Source organism: Podarcis erhardii, assembly GCF_964252035.2.
Source record: "Podarcis erhardii genome assembly, chromosome: 16".
Lineage (NCBI taxonomy): Eukaryota > Metazoa > Chordata > Lepidosauria > Squamata > Lacertidae > Podarcis > Podarcis erhardii.
This window is the reverse complement of record NC_138514.1, coordinates 30,929,580-30,945,757: the sequence shown is the minus strand read 5'-3', so window position 1 is coordinate 30,945,757 and position 16,178 is coordinate 30,929,580. Positions and strand designations below refer to the sequence as shown.

At 48.5% G+C, this 16,178-nt stretch overlaps 1 protein-coding gene across 9 annotated transcripts in view; it reads left to right on the top strand.

The window, feature by feature from the left end:
* SGSM2 (small G protein signaling modulator 2) overlaps positions 1-16,178 on the top strand; it is an 82,968-nt gene that overhangs the window by 48,876 nt on the left and 17,914 nt on the right. For 6 of the 9 annotated variants that reach the window (XM_081843465.1, XM_081843461.1, XM_081843460.1 and 3 more), the window contains 9 exons: positions 868-1,013; positions 2,674-2,808; positions 4,892-5,016; positions 6,226-6,293; positions 6,925-7,088; positions 8,292-8,427; positions 9,444-9,578; positions 14,448-14,598; positions 15,340-15,404. In XM_081843465.1, coding sequence (XP_081699591.1) covers positions 868-1,013; positions 2,674-2,808; positions 4,892-5,016; positions 6,226-6,293; positions 6,925-7,088; positions 8,292-8,427; positions 9,444-9,578; positions 14,448-14,598; positions 15,340-15,404 — 1,125 coding nt within the window. The remainder of the gene's footprint in view (positions 1-867; positions 1,014-2,673; positions 2,809-4,891; positions 5,017-6,225; positions 6,294-6,924; positions 7,089-8,291; positions 8,428-9,443; positions 9,579-14,447; positions 14,599-15,339; positions 15,405-16,178) is intronic. The other 3 variants (XM_081843466.1, XM_081843468.1, XM_081843462.1) reach the window with 2 other exon arrangements.

Genomic DNA, 16,178 nt, shown 5'->3' with positions numbered 1-16,178 from the left:
TGACAGTCCCCATGTGGTTCGCCAAAAAGGCATTTGCACAGATGATGAACGTGAGTCAAGAAACGTGATGCTGTTGCACCAAAGGAAGGAGCAAGGATTCGGGGGAGAGGAAGGGAGAGGAGGTTTCGTGAAGCGATGGGCTCTATCTGAGGCACAGCTGAGCTTTTGGCATCAGCATCAACAATTTAAAAATCTCATTTTTCCTTTTCTGGTAAAAGAGGAGTGGGTTATATGTTCTATGGAGCTGGGTCTGGGGAACCTGTGACTCTCTAGACATCGTTGGACTCCAGCTCCCATCAGCCCCAGGCAACATGGCCAGTGGTTAGGGATGCTGGGAGTTGTAGTCCACAGAGCTGAAGGGCACCACTATTAGCTGTCCCTGATATAAAGGCTGATAGGTATTTAAATCCTGTTTTGCCAAGGGCCAAGATGCTGGATTTGGCAGACATCCACAGGCAATTAGTTGTGTAATCTGAGGGCCACCACCGAGAAGCTCCTGCCACCCTGAAGAGTTTCCCTGAGCGAAAAGTAAAGATGTTGCTTTTCTGCCAGTGGAAATCAAGCAGTACCCAAATTTGAGATAACCTGGGAAACAATTTATTTGCCTGTTCCTTTAGACCAGGGATGAGGTCCTCCGGACGTCTTTGTACTCCAGATCCCACCAGCCAAAGCCAGTATGGCCCAGTAGTCAAGGATGATGGGCGTTGGGAGTCCCACAACATCTGGAGCCCCCATCACTGGCTTAGATCTCTTTAGCTGAGGAGAAGCTACTGGCTTTCTTCCACCCCTGAGAAGGCAAAAGGAGTTTCCCAATTCCATTCTCTCTCTCTCTCTCTCTCTCTCTCTCTCTCTCTGGTCTGTTCTCAGTTGGACCCTGTGCCCTGGAATACACCAAGCTGAAAACAGCCGACCACTTCTGGACAGACCCCTCGGCCGACGAACTGGTCCAACGGCATCGCATCCACGGAGCCCACGGCCGGCAAGACTCTCCGTCCAAACGGCCAGCGTTAGGAGTGGGTCCTTTTTTCTCCCTGATATGGCAGCGCAGCCTTTTCCATCCCATGGCCCTTCAGATGTTTTGGGGCTATAGTTTCCATCAGGCCCAGCCAGATGGGAGCTGAAGTCCAGAATATCTGGAAGGGTGTGGCCAACATGGTTATAACCCATTTAGGCTGCATGCCCACTGTATGTTTAGGGCACTTTTGAAGCACAGCTCTACCCCACGAATCCTTGGAAGTGTAGTTTGTTAAGGGCTCTGGGAATTGGATTTCTGTGAATACGGGGGGGGGGGGGGCAAACTACGGTTCTCAGAATTATCTGGGGAGGGTGTGCTTGAAATGCAGTATGGAAGCATTGGGAGGAATTCAACTTTGTGCTACGTTGAACGTGCTTTCCGTGCGAGCTTTTCAGCTTGCCAGACAGAACAACCTCCCCCTGTGCAGTGTTCTGGGGTTTTGCCTGAGTCCTCTTGAGCTGATTTTGGGGTGCAGGGGAGGCACAGAGGGAGGAGAGTGGGGTGGGGTGGGGTGGGAGTGGGAAGCCCATTGCAAAAGCAAAGGTTCTTGTGCAGGGCTTCCACCGATGGGACTCCTTAGGGGGCACCCACCTCTGAGGAATGTGCAGCTGTTCCATATAGGGATCAACCTGCGCTATATATATATATTAATAGAACTGAAAGTGATCCAAGGGGCCGTCCAGTCCAATTCCTGCAGGAGGATTGTAGTGCCCTCATTCATAGGCTGTGCTTCTATGCAACAAGGGATTCTCTCTCCCCACAACAAAACTCCCCCCTCTGCAAGTATTGGGCTTACTTGAAGGAAAGTCACTTTTTGCATGTTTAGGGAATTTTTTTAATGTTCAATGTTTTATTATGCTTTTATATTTGTTGGAAGCTGCCCAGAATTGCTGGTGTAACCAAATCAGATGGATGGTATGCTCTCCTCCTCCTCCTCCTCCTCCTCCTCCTCCTCCTCCTCCTCCTCCTCCTCCTCCTCCTCCTCCTCCTCCTTCTTCTTCTTCTTCTTCTTCTTCTTCTTCTTCTTCTTCCAGAAGCATGAAACTGAACATTAAAATATAGCTGGACTTCTGAATACTCTTCCTTGGACAGTGAAGCCCATCAAAATCAGTAGGATTTCCTTCTGAGGAATTCAGATGGCGGCCTTGCTGCGAAATGTGGCGCTGTTCCTCTTTCGGAAATCTAATATGGGGCGAAGCTTTCCCCCACCCCAGAAAAGGGCACTTCTCTTTGGTGTCTTGTATCACCATTGCCCATTGAACCAGCATGACCACGGGGACAGGATCAGGCGATTGCTTGAGTCTCGTTCCTTGCTGTGCTCCCCCCCAAAAAAAGTTGTGGCAGCAAATGCGGATCGATATGAGGAGATCGTGCCCTTCAAAACTCCATTTGGGTTAGGGCAGAGTTTCTCAAACTTGGGTCCTCGGCTGTTTTTGGACTACAGTTCCCATCATCCCTGCTAACAAGGGATGATGGGAGTTGTAGTCCAAAAACCAACAGGAGACCCAAGCTTGGGAAACTCTGGGCCAAGGAATAACCACAACTTAACAATGAAAATATAATTAATGTGAGGGTGCCTATCTCAACAAAGCAGGTTATTCACAGTTGCCCATTGCAGCCAACGCAACGGTATCCTTACGTGTGTCCCCCCCCCCCAGATACGGAAACGGCACTCCAGCGGAAGCATGTCGGAGGATCGCTTTGCTGCCTCGGCTAGGGATTACGTCGAGTCGTTGCACCAGAATTCCCGGACGCACTTGCTGTATGGAAAGAACAACGTCCTGGTTCAGCCCGTAAGTGCTTGGATCGTGTGGCGTGGGGCAGAGGAGCACATCTGCCTGGGGTGACGTTTCATATTGGTGTTAGAAAGAGGAAACCATGCCAGGAATCCTGCTTCTGTTCCCAGCCCCCATACAGCAAGCCCCCATACAGATCCTGCCCCCCGACTTGCGTGAGCTAGAGGGGTATGGGGGCTTGTTCAGTAGGGCTAGGGTGATGTATCTCAGCTGCTTCTTCCTCCCCTAAGGTGGAGAGAAAGAAGCAGCTGAGATACATTCCATACTGTGATATACAGTGGAACCTTGGTTTTTGAACTTAATCCATTCCAGAAGTCCGTTCGACTCCCAAAACCATTCTAAAACCAAGGCGCAGTTTCTGATTGGCTGCAGGAGCTGCGAGGGACGTTTGGCTTCCGACAAACGTTCGAAAACTGGAACACTTACTTCCGGGTTTTCAGCGTTTGGAAGCCAATTTGTTCATCAACTAAGCCATTCAAGAACCAGGATTCCACTGTATCAGCATATCGCGTATTTAGTTACTGATATATCGCAATGCTGAAAACCAGATGCTACCCAGCCCTGCTGTACCTTTAAAGCAGTATCATACCCCTTTAAGCAGCTGGGCCTTCGCCCAAATAACTCTCCATGGGAATCTCTAGGAGGGGAATAGGGGCCTCCTTGCAACTCTCAGCACCCTCAACAAACTACAGTTCCCAGGATTCTCTAGGGGCAGGCCATGAGTGTCCAGAGTGGTATGATACTGCCTTAAATGTGCAGTGCAGATGAACCCAAGTTTAAGTCACTTTTAGCTTGTCGCCTTGATAATTCCAACAATGTACTGAAGGAGAGAAAAGAGTCTGGTGAGGGGTATATATTAATTCACCTCGTTTGCCAATATCACGATCTCTCCAGAATCTTGGCTGTTAAGTGCATCATCACAAGCCAGCTGGGGACATGTGCCGCTTCACGTCAGAATTAAAAGATATGAAGTGGACACTGACAAGGGAATTCATTTAAAGACATGAGTCACAAACAGGACAGAGAGGGTTGGAAGCATTGCGATGAGTCACCAATTCATGCAAGTCAATGAAGGGAAGACCAGAATGTTGGCTTCATTTACATCTAGGTACCTGGGTCAAGGAGACCCCAGCTTTGACATCACACGTCTCCTATTTTTGGTCCCCTTTCCTCTCCCTCGCTCTCTGTCTCTTTGCTGTGCTCAACAAGACATCTCGCAGCCTTACTGATCCTTCACAGCTGCCTAGAAGCTGGCTGTGCATTCGAAGTTGAGGACAAACAACAGAGAAATGTTATACCTCCCTCTCTCCTAACAATAGAATTGGTGGGACATCTACGGAAGCTGGATGTCGGGAGATTCAGGACTGATGAAATAAAGTCCTTCGCACAGTCAGAGCATAGTTAAATTGCGGGACTCTCTCCCAGAGGAGGCAGCGATGACTAATGGCTTGGATGGCGTTAAGAGAAGATTAAATCAATTCTTGGAGGAAAATGTTCTAGTGCTATGAGAGAGGGAGCAAAAGACTTTTCTCTGCTTGCTTTCTGATTTGCAGCCCAGGGCCTCACCTGCTCCCAGTTTCTTTCCAGTTCAAAGCCGTGCTGTTGAAAGGTTTGAGGCCCTTTGGGGATGGAATGTGCAGAAGCAGTGTCCCTAATACTAATAATATTATTATAATAATTTATTCTCTATTCCCTGCTCATCTAACTGGGTTTCCCCAGCCACTCTGGTCGGCTCCCAACAGAATATGAAAGCACAATAGAACATCAAACGTTAAAAACTTCCCTAAGCAGGGCTGCCTTCAGAAGTCTTCTAAAAGTCAGATAGTTGTTTATTTCCTTGACATCTGATGGGAGGGCATTCCACAGGGTGGGTGCCACTACCAAGAAGGCCCTCTGCCTGGTTCCTTGTAACCTCACTTCTTGCAGGGAGGGAACTGCCAGAAGGCCCTTGGAGCTGGACCTCAGTGTCTGGGCTGACCAGGGCTCTTCTCGTTTTTGCAGTGCACAACGTTGCTCTCTTTCTCCTACATTTGTCCTAAACCGTTTCCTCTCCTTATTATTTGGCTGGCTTCCCAAACAGAAAGATGACATGGAGGCCATCCCGGGCTACCTCTCTCTCCACCAGTCGGCCAATTCCCTGACTCTGAAATGGACGCCGAACCAGCTCATGAACGGGACGCTGGGGGACTCGGAGCTTGAGAAAAGGTAAGACGCAGTAGTGGCCCTTGCGACTGCTGGGTGTAAGAAAGAAGTCTGGCAGGCGGGGGGCTGGCTGAGGGCAGATTGGGCTTGTTTGGGGCAAGCGCCCCATTCGCTGCAATGCACCAGTGGGGAACCTCAGGCCTGGGAGGGGAGTGCAGATGTGGTCCTCCCGGGGCTCTCTGCCTGGCTGTCACAGACTGGCTGGACACCTAGGAATGCTGAAAGGAACCAGCTGGGGAACCCCCCAAGGGAAGAAGACTCAGAGCCCAGGGAGTGGTGGTGGGCTGACAGTGAGGGAGAAGAGGGAGAAGACTGGGAAGAGGAGGTGGTTTTGGAAGATGAGGGGTAACAGAGCTTAGTGAGCGGGGAGAATCGGTGGCAGAGGGAAGTCCAGAATCAGAGGCAGAAGCTGGAGCAGGAGAAGACAAGAGGCAGAGGGGAGTCTGGCTGGTGAAGAGACCCTGGTGTCTCTCCTTCCTGTTGCAACAAGCTCCCCTTCCCATTGGTCTCCCAGAACCAGAAGAGGGCTGAAATGGGTGGAGCAGTGGCAGGCTACATGCAGGCACAGTCTCTGATTGCTTGGGGAAGGTCCTGGAGAGGAGGAGACATAAACAGCTGTGGGGAGGTGGAGGCCTTTAGTCTCTGATTTTCATGGAGTAAGACTACTAGGAATGAGCTGCTTGATCTTCTGCCAAATCTGGGAAGATCTTGCTTTTGCTAATAAAGAGTTAACTTCAGCTTTGAATGGTGTGATTTACTGCTGGGTCGCACTTTGACACGGGCCTTCAGATCTCTTTGCAGGCCACACCCCTCCCTGGCTCTGCTTTGTTGCTCCCCAGGCTAGGATGTGTCTTTGAACCCTGATACTGCCTCTTTCTCACCTGGGCAGAGGGCAGAGAGGGGCATGTGCAAAACCCCTCTAGCCCCAAAGCGGGTGCTTTGTGCTGATACTAATTTTGTGTGTTGTGCGTTGCCTTGACAAAAGCTTGGATTATTAGCCAATCAATCAAACAGTAATTAAACAAGTATCTGAAGAAGTGTGCATGCACATGAAAGCTTATACCCAGAACAAACTTACTTGTTCTCTAAGGTGCTACTGGACAATTTTTTATTTTTTTTAGTAATTAAACAAATTTATGTTGGGTTGACAGGGCCTTGAAGAAATGATCACCTCTTGTATTTCTGTTTGCTTATCTTATTACATGCGTTCAGCATCTACTGGGACTATGCCTTGATTGTGCCATTTAGCCAAATCGTGTGCATCCACTGCCATCAGCAACGTAAGTATTATACACCCTTTGTCATGGGGAATCTGGGACCTTCCAGAGGGTTTCTGGACCATATGCACTTTCTCCGGTCAGTATGCAGATTCTCCAAGACACATGCCACCTTTTCCAATTTCTTGTTCAGCAGTGTGCAATCTGCACTCCTCAGGCTGCTGCTGGTCCACTGCCTAATCTTACACGGCCCACAACACACCTTCCTATTGACTGGAGAAAATGCATATTGCCCAGAGATGTACAAAATTCAGTCACAATATGCACATCATTGAGGGCGAGAGGTGGGGTCTTGTCATCTGGGCAGCCCAGGACCTCCATACACACTGCCCAGGCTTGCACCCCGGGGAGGTCAAACGCTTATGCACATTCTCCAAGACTTGTTGGGGATTATGCACAATGACAAGAGAATGTACAAAATTCAGTCGCAATATGCACGTTCTCCAAAGCCTTTTGGGGATTATGAATATTGACCAGGAAATGTGATTCATGGAAAGATTATGTGCACATTCTCCCTGAGGCCTGGTAGGAATGTGCACAATGGCCAGGTTTTCCCCCCACATTAACCACTCTACTTAGATTCCTCTTGACTTACGTAAACAGAGCTAACATTGAGGCATATTCATTCCTGCAGCAGAACGAGGGGGGACGTTGGTTCTGGTGAGTCAAGATGGCATCCAGCGGCCCCCGCTTCACTTCCCGCCTGGCGGACACCTCCTAGCCTTCCTTTCTTGCCTTGAAAATGGCCTTCTGCCCCGTGGACAGTTGGAGCCTCCACTGTGGTCCCAGCAGGGAAAGGTGAGACCTCTAGCCTGGCAAATAACGCCTTCCATATGGACCTGACAGGACAGTAATGGGTAACCTCTGGCCCTTGTGATGTCACTGGACTCCAGTTCCCATCAGCCACAGCAGCCAGCAAGGCCGATGGAGAGGGATGATGGGAGTTGTAGTCCAGCAGCATCTGTAGAGTCACAGGCTCCCCATCTATCAGCGGCACCTGTAGGGATCCATGCAGAGAGTCCCCATAAGCTGTGTGAGGTGCTTTGCAGCCCCAGCAATCAACTCCCTGTTGGGCCTTCAAAGCTTGCTTATACCTGCACTGTTTAATTTCAAGTGGCAATTGATAGGTGGGCGGCCCCATCGACCTGCCCAGTTCCCCACTCTGCTGTGTCCAATCAGGGTCTCTCTTCCAGTCTCAACCAACCATATGCTTACCAGCTCTTGACGGCTATGTACCTCGCCCAACCAACTAGTACTCGGTTATATTTCATGAAGGGGGAGGTTGTATTTTGGCAAGCAGCTGCTGAGAACTGCTCCACTGTAGGGTGGAGCGCTGCTGCTTGGGAGCCAGCCACCCAGCTGTGCCCTTTTCCAGGATATCCAGTCCAGTCCACCACCCGCAGTTAGTCACTTTGGACTGTTTGAGGATGAAATCGGCAAACCCCAGGATATCTAAGCCTTCCCAGACCTTTGTGTGTTTGTGTGTGTGTGTGGGGGGGGGTTGCCATTATGGCTATATAACTGATGGCACGCCCTTGTTGCACATCAAAAATAGCCAGAGCAAGATAGACCATTCCTCCTTCTTCATGAGAGGCCAAAAAGAGCCCTGCTAGATTGCATCAAAGTGCCATCTAAGCTAGAAGCCTATTCTCATAGTGGCCAGCCAAATGCTCTTCAGAAGCCCCCAGTCAGCCCTTGAAGGTTATATTGCCCTCTCCGATAGTTGTTGCTCCTTGGCAACCGGTACTCACTGATAGACTGCCTCTGAACATGGAGGTTTCATCTTAGCCATTGATAAAGAGACTGCCCTGCTCCATTTGCCACCTCTTCCGGCTATTGACTTCCACATCTTGCAAGGAAGTCCTCCTTTGGCCTGCCCTGCATTTACTGCTTTGTCGGGTAACCCCTGAGATCTAGTGTCATGAGAGAGGGATTTAGAAGTCTCTACTACAGCCTCTCTCTGAGTCACATCCTGTTGGATTTCCCTGTTTTACATTGTAGGGCAAAGTTTTCCCCAAACTCCGGAAACGGAACACCCACAACAGGTCTGTGGAACTGGAAGAAATGCCGGTGGCTATGGAGACGGCTGCAGATTACGTCTTCAGGATCATTTACCCAGGCCATAGGCATGACAACAGTAAGAACCTCCTGTGTTTTGATTTTTCATTTTACGTAGATGACGGCAATTTCTTTGGTAGCGGCGACATTGGGGATTTCCTTGAAGTTTTTAATCTTATTTAGAAATTTGCACTGTGCCTTTTTGACTTAAATTGCCCTTGAGGCAACGTAAAAATAGATCACACCATAAAATACAGCGCCGTTAAAAAATAATAATTAATGAACTACCATCAGGGTCAGGAGTGGGGAACCTGTGGCCTTCTATTCTTATATCAATTTTATTAAGAGTTTTCAACATATGATACAATGAAAACCCAATTAGTCTAAAAAAAGAGATAGAGAGACTTACCAGCAAATTGGCATTACATTTGATTTTCCATGAGAAATTCTCACGTACAGAAAATTGTGAGTTGCAGCCTTCAATGCAGTCATTGGCAGCATGCGTCTCTCTTTTTAAAAATAAAAATAAAACAAAATGGAAGGATCGACCACAGGGAATGAGAACCTGCAACCCTCCAGATGCAGATGGACTCCCAAAACCAACAGTCCCAGCCAGCATGGTTAGTGACTAGGGGTGATGGGAGTTGTAGTCCAATGATTCATCATGCCATAGATGTGTTAGCTGAGATTCCTGCATTGCAGGGGGTTGGTCTAAAGGACGTCATGGTCCCTTCCAGCTCTACAAATCTGTGATTCTGGAAGGTTGTTTGTGACATTGAGGGTGGGGGGATGTATACAATTGTGTGCAGTCTTCCTTGACTGGCTGAGTAGGCAAGCCATCTTTCGACAACTTTTGGAAGCACCAACCCCAGTTGTTGCGCCGTTCATGCTCAGCTCTTAGTGATGGATGAATGGGCCTTTGGTTGGAAGGTGGCCTTCCTACCAATCCATGATGTCAGAATCTTGTGTTTGCCCCCTTGTGGAGGGGAGGACCCGGTTCCCTTTGCTTCAGACATGTCCTTTCAAAGCTTGACTGGTGGATCCCAATGCCCGTTTTGTTTTTCTTATTCCTCTTTCACTATTTTCTTTGAGCAGTAACTATTAACTACCACCACTTAGCTGCCAGCCGCTCTGCCTCCGTCGACGATGACGAGGACGACGAAGACAAGCTGCACGCAATGCTATCCATGATCTGCAATCGGAACCTCACAGATCCTAAAAGGATGAAAGGTTTTTATCCTTCTCCCCCCGCAACCCCACTCCCTCTTCATCCCCACCCCCTGGCAGCTCCAGAGCAAAACATACTTTCTCACACTCACACGCAACGTGCAACGGTGCTGGCATTGCTGCAGCCTTGATGCGCCTCCTTCCAGGTCAGAGGAATTGCAAGGAGGCCGTCTTGGAAAAGGGAAACCTAAGAGACCAGTGGCTCTTTTGTCCCCTGTTTCCGTTACAGTCACTAACTCCTTTCTCTTCTCTGCTTAGATCAGCGGTTCTCAACCTGTGGGTCCCCAGATGTTGTTGGACTACAACCCCCATCATCCCTGAGCTCTGGCCTTGCTAGCTAGGGGTGATGGGAGTTGTAGTTCAACAACATCTGGGGACTTACAGGTTGAGAAAGGCTGGCTTAGATGGTAGTCCGCACTCAGTACTCAGGAACCTTGAACCAGAAAAGCTTGAAGACATGGCCGTCCACAGTGGGGTGGCAGTGAAGAAGGGGATAGTTGCCCCCATCCTGCTGGGCAACCCATAATCCCTACAATCTCAGTTTTCATTTTTTAAAACAAGGTTTCTCGCATTTGTCAAACCTGAGATGATAGGCAAAATGTCTGTGTTTGTTTCTAATTTCTTTAGAGAGCAACTTGCCTGTTCCTTCCTTTTTCATTATGTTATGTTATGTTATGTTATGTTGTGTTGTGTTGTGTTGTGTTGTGTTGTGTTGTGTTGTGTTGTGTTGTGTTGTGTTGTGTTGTGTTGTGTTGTGTTGTGTTGTGTTGTGTTGTGTTGTGTTGTGTTGTGTTGTGTTATGTTATGTTATGTTATGTTATGTTATGTTATGTTATGTTATGTTATGTTATGTTATGTTATGTTATGTTATGTTTGTAGGGTTTACTTTGCTGTCCCCACATCTGCCCCTCCAAATTCCTGCCCATGCCTCTAAGGTGGTGTGTGCAAAGGCCTCTTCAGGCGGACAAGGGAACTGCGGGTGTAACATCGGGCCTCCTGATTGGCAGCCTATGTGAAGCTTCTAGATTGGTCAGGCCTGATATAAATACTCAGAGTCGAGTCTTTTTTGCGGGTCGAATGCCTTTTCTCGTACCAGCATTACTCAAAACCCAGGCTTATACTGTAGGCAGTGAAGCTGCAACCCTCCAGATGGACTCCCAACCACCGTAGCAAACGAACCAAAGGCGATGGGAGTTGTAGCACAGCAAGATCTGGAGGGTCGCAAGCTTCCCATCCCTGCCAAAGATGGTGGCACGCAGGTCTCCAGTTTCCACTCCAGGAAAACCATGGTTAGAGTTTGTGGGTCGTACATCCTTTGATCCACTGAGTCTGCTGCAATGGCCCTGCAATAAATCTGAATTTATTCCCACTCCGACAACCTTCAATGGCGCCCACAAGCTTCCACTCGCGTGCTGCCACTCTTCTCAGTTGCCGGATAATAGCAGAGTTCACACGCAGCGTAAAATGGCTTGCCTGTGTCGACATAGTGTCTTCAATAACTCAGCTCGACACCAGTGCTTCTATTCTAACACTCTTTATTTAGAAGCATAACAAACAGAAAAGAAAACCTACAGAATCTAGCTGCGTGTTCGCCGCTTTCTGTCTCTAACAAAAACGAAACTACCTTGCCCACGTTCTGAGATAGACTGCTCTCCAGAGAGAGCTCAGCCCCACGGAGCACAGATCAAAGGGAAATGCCCGGATCATGTGGGCAGTGCACCCAGTTAATAACAACCATTACCGCATGTCTGAATCTGTCCACAGTCGGGCTCCGACAACTGGTATCTGGGCGGATGCAAAATGGTGAAGAAGGCAATTGGGGCACCAGATCAAAGCCCGAGCCTCTGTCCTCCCATCCTATTCCAACACGGATGGAGGACCATTTGTAACCTGAGGGCCTCATTCACCTCTGGGAAGCCTTCTGGGGGCCAAATGCTCGTGGTGGGCGTGACCAGAGGTAAAAGGGGGTGGAGCGACAGGCAGTCATGCTACCAGTTGTACAGTGGGCTAGTTTCTACAGATATACCCTCCTGCATGCAGGCAAGCAACAGGCATGATCAAGAGTTCAAAGACACATCCCAGCCAGGCAGAAAACACACAGGGGTGATGTGAAGTAGGGCCAGTGAAGGGTGTGGCCTGGCTTGAGTTCTCAGGGCCGAACGGAGAAGCTTGGAGGGCCACATTTCTCTCCCCCCTGCCCCACTCCCAGGACTGAGGTTGCTTTGTCCTCCTATGGCCTGGTGCTTTGTCACTCCAGCACACTCGGTCAGCAACATTTGCTGTCTGGATGAGCAAGCAGGGAAGGGCATGGAATCATAGAATTGTAGAGTTGGAAGAGACCCCGAGGGTCATCTAGTCCAACCCCCGTGTGCACCTACATGTCAATAGCTCCACACACCTACATGCATGTGTGCAAGAGCCACGTGGCATCCAGAACGCACACCCTCCATAGGGCTGAGGGTGGGGCACTCCAAAACGCCCGAAAAGTAGCAATATTGGCAGCCAGGGCTACCATACTTGTACCCCTTTTTAAATTGACTTGGGTTATTCTTTGTTTTGTACTGCAGGCTTTCTATGGCCACTTTGCACATCTCTCTTTGGAGAGAGGAAAATGCGGGATATAAATCTGATTGCAAACAAGCAAAATAAATATTTTTTTAAAAGAAATTCCCCCAAAGTGTCTCTCTCTCTCTCTCTCTCTCTCTCTCTCTCTCTCTCTCTCTCTCGTGTCAGGAACATGATTTCTTAGGGATAAAGGGAAGAAAATCCATTCACATAAAATTAATCCATTCATATAAATCCATTCATATAAAATTAGCATGTCAGGAAGAAGACTAAGTCTCCCTGACTTCCTAGTTTTCAGTGTACGGGGAATGTTTATAGAGGAGCCCAGTGCACATTGGAAATGATGGGACAGAAGGCAAGGAGCCCAACAGTAGGTGGTGCCAGAGCCAATGACAGGCAGAGCCAACTCATGCTAGTTTTGTCTCCCTCCTCTTCCCTGCTACAAGAGGCAATACAGTGGTGCCTCGCAAGACGAAAAGAATCCGTTCCGCGATTCTCTTCGTCTAGCGGTTTTTTCGTCTTGCGAAGCAAGCCCATTGACAGCTTAGCGGATTAGCGCTATTAGCAGTCTAGCGGCTTTTAGCGATCAGCTGTGAAGCGGCTTATCAGCGGAACAGCTGATAAGCGGCTTAGCGCTTAGGGAAAGGGCGAAAAAAAGCGAAAAAACCCCGCGGGAACTCGCAAGATTTTTTCGTCTTGCGAAGCAACCCCATAGGGAAATTCGTTTAGCGAAGCGCCTCCAAAACGGAAAACCCTTTCGTCTAGCGGGTTTTTCGTCTTGCGAGGCGTTCGTCTTGTGGGGCACCACTGTACTGGGACCAAGGATGAGAAAACTGACAAGTTGTTCTGCCAAGCAATGCACATTACTTAAGCAGATGCCGTAAGACCTTGAAGTCCAGAGTCTCTCCTTACCCAGCCTACCCCTGGCGCCTTGACCATTCCTCTGGACAGCATAATGACAGCACTCTTGCACCCACCTCGCTCTCCATTTTGCTTTTGAGTTCCTTGCCACCCCCTTTTGACATTTCTTGCATGCGGCTGAAAATCTGGCCATTGATCAGGAAGATTTGCGGAAAACCGATTTAAAACAAAAACAAAAAGCAAAAACAAACAAAAATGAGCTCTCATTTCTGAAGATGCTGTTCACTCTAATTCTTCACCAGTTCTGGTACCTTTCATCTGAATTCTTAGGTTCTGTGGGGTTCACCTTAAAAGGATATGGTTTCTTTTAATCAATAAAGACCTTCCAAAGCTGTCTTTTTCTTGTCTTGTGGAGGGGTGGGGGGAGAAGGGGAGGAAAAACCCAAACCACACTCCCCACCCCTTTAAGATTGGTTGGCCAAATGGATTTGGGGTGGGGGAAGTTGCCATAAATACTGGCTTGTTCAGCTCCTTCCTGAAGAATTAAGGTGAAGAGCATTTTTTATCCTCCCTGCTCGCTTTTGCTTTAATGGAGTTTGGCTTCTATAGCATGAACATAACATCTCTCTCTCTCTCCTTTTTTTTTTTGGATAATACTAACCGCATTCTCCGATCCAACCCATATACCTTTCTGTTAACACTTTCTGTTGCAATAATAGCTGAATCCATTAACTGCTCTAACCCCACGCTGAAACAGGCCACTTTTTGGAAACGTTGAATACACGCTGTGTCGGCTAGCCAAGTTGCATGTTTTGGAGTTCCTCCTCCGTTCTTATTTTCTAACCCTTTCCTGCCAAAATCTGAAAGCACAGCCGTGGGGAGATAACCTCGCCAACCCGCATCTTGCTTGCATGTTTTCAGTACGGCTGCCTGGTTTGGGCCCAAGCCATTTGCCTTAATGGACATCATGGATGAGCTGACAGCCAGTTGTTTATGAAAGGCATCATCCGGTTTAAAAAGAGGGAGGGGAAATAAAGGGGTGGCGGTTTCCCAGCCTGGTGCCCTCCAGATGCCACAGGCTACAACTCCCATCATCCCCAACTACGAGCCATCTGACTGCGGATGATGGGAGTTGTAGTCCAACACACCTGGAAGGCACCATGCTGACTCTCTGTGGCTTACGGAATCAGGGTCGCAATGTTTTCTTTTTCTAGCTATATTTGCCCCAAATGGAGCAAAACAGAAGCAGGGAGAAATCAAAGTGTTGCAACTTGTTGGTGTTGGTCGGGGGTGTACCGGAGGGGAAGCACACTGCAAATCTTTGCAGCATATTTCTCCTCTTCCCTCCCCTCCAAATCTCAGCCCAAAGGACGCTCCGAGGCTTCATATAGCGCTAAATATTTCTCCCTCTCCCCCACCTCCCCTCCATTTCTCTCTTTTGCCTAGATATCGGCGACACGTCAGAGATGCAGGGGTTTGGGGCCAGCTTGTTGTCGTGGCAACTGGACCCGTGCAGCCAGGGGTCCTCCTGCCTCTCGTGCTCCACCGGCAGCTCCCCTTACGACGTTCCCAGCTGCTGCACCTGCATCCACGACAGGTGAAATGAACTGCCCATCTGTTGACCTTGCTTTTGGGGGGGCGGGCTCTCTGTGTTAGTGCAAATATCAAAGAATAAGTGAATAAGTGCATTTCAGTTTGCATATGGCTGTGGGAAGTGCAGATTTTACAGATCTGTGTTTTAAGTGCGTACTGAATTTACCGTATTTTTCGCTCTATAAGATGCACCAGACCATAAGACGCACCTAGTTTTTGGAGGAAGAAAACAGGGGGGGGGGGATTCTGAATTCCCAGAAGCCAGAACAGCAAGAGGGATCGCTGCACAGTGAAAGCAGTGATCCCTCTTGCTGTTCTGGCTTCTGTGATAGCTGCGCAGCCTGCATTCGCTCCATAAGACGCACACACATTTTCCCTTACTGTTTAGGAGGGAAAAAGTGTGTCTTATAGAGCAAAAAGTACGGTAATCTCTCCTCCATCCCTCATTGCTAGCGTGCACGGTTTGGCGGCAATCGCGTGATTGACGAGGGTTAATTCACAGAACTGTTGAGAACTCAGAAAAACAAAATTAGTGTAATCAGCACTGTCTCTGTGCTTTCTTTTCAACCTCACTGTTTACAACACACACACCTCCAATGATAAACTCAGGAGCTGCACCATGCATCTGATGAAGCAGACTGTAATCTACAAAAGCTTATGCCAGGCTGCTGAGAAGTTTCTTCTAAAAATAAATTTTAACATGTGCATTTGTCAGTTTAAAGCCTTTGGATATTTCTTTCAACAGGACCCCTCTAAAAATGTTATGCCAAAGCATGAAGAAACAGATTATTTCCAGAGCCTTCTATGGATGTAAGTAAATGTTTGCAAGGGGGGGGGGCGTTGTAAGTCCACTGTCCCAATTGAGATGTATCATGTTTTGCTTGGAAATAAGTCTTCCAATGTTTGAAAGAGACTCCTCTTTCTCTCTCAGAACTACAATTCCTAGTGGACCCCAGGGATTAATGGTTAAACTGCTCTGGGAATTGTAGCTCTGTGAGGGGAACAGGTACCAATGGAAAGTTCTCTCCTGGAGTGAATAACATGCTGGGACGTGGAGTGATATTCAAGGGTGATATTTAGGGGAGCAGATAGTGCTGTGGTCTAAACCACTGAGCCTCTTGGTCTTGTCATTCAGAAGGCTGACAGTTTGAATTGACATGATGGGGTGAGCTCCCATTGCTCTGTCTCAGCTTCTACCAACCTAGCAGTTTGAAAGCACACCAGTGCAAGTAGATAAATAGGTACCACTGCGGTGGGAAGGTAAACGGCGTTTCTATGCACTCTGGTTTCCATCACGGTGTCCCGTTGCGCCAGAAGTGGTTTAGTCATGCTGGCCACATGGCCCAGAAAGCTGTCTGTGGACAAACGCCAGATCCCTCAGCCTGAAAGCAAGATGAGCGCCGCACCCCATAGTTGCCTTTGACTGGACTTAACCATCCAGGGGTCCTTTACTTTTACCTTTGCCTTTTTATTCAGTGGTACTGCAATGCATAGAGAAGGGTCTTAAAAGCCCTTCCCCTCTTAAATCAACAACAATGGGATATCAGCTCTGCCCAAGGCATGACGGATAACAGCAACAGCCAG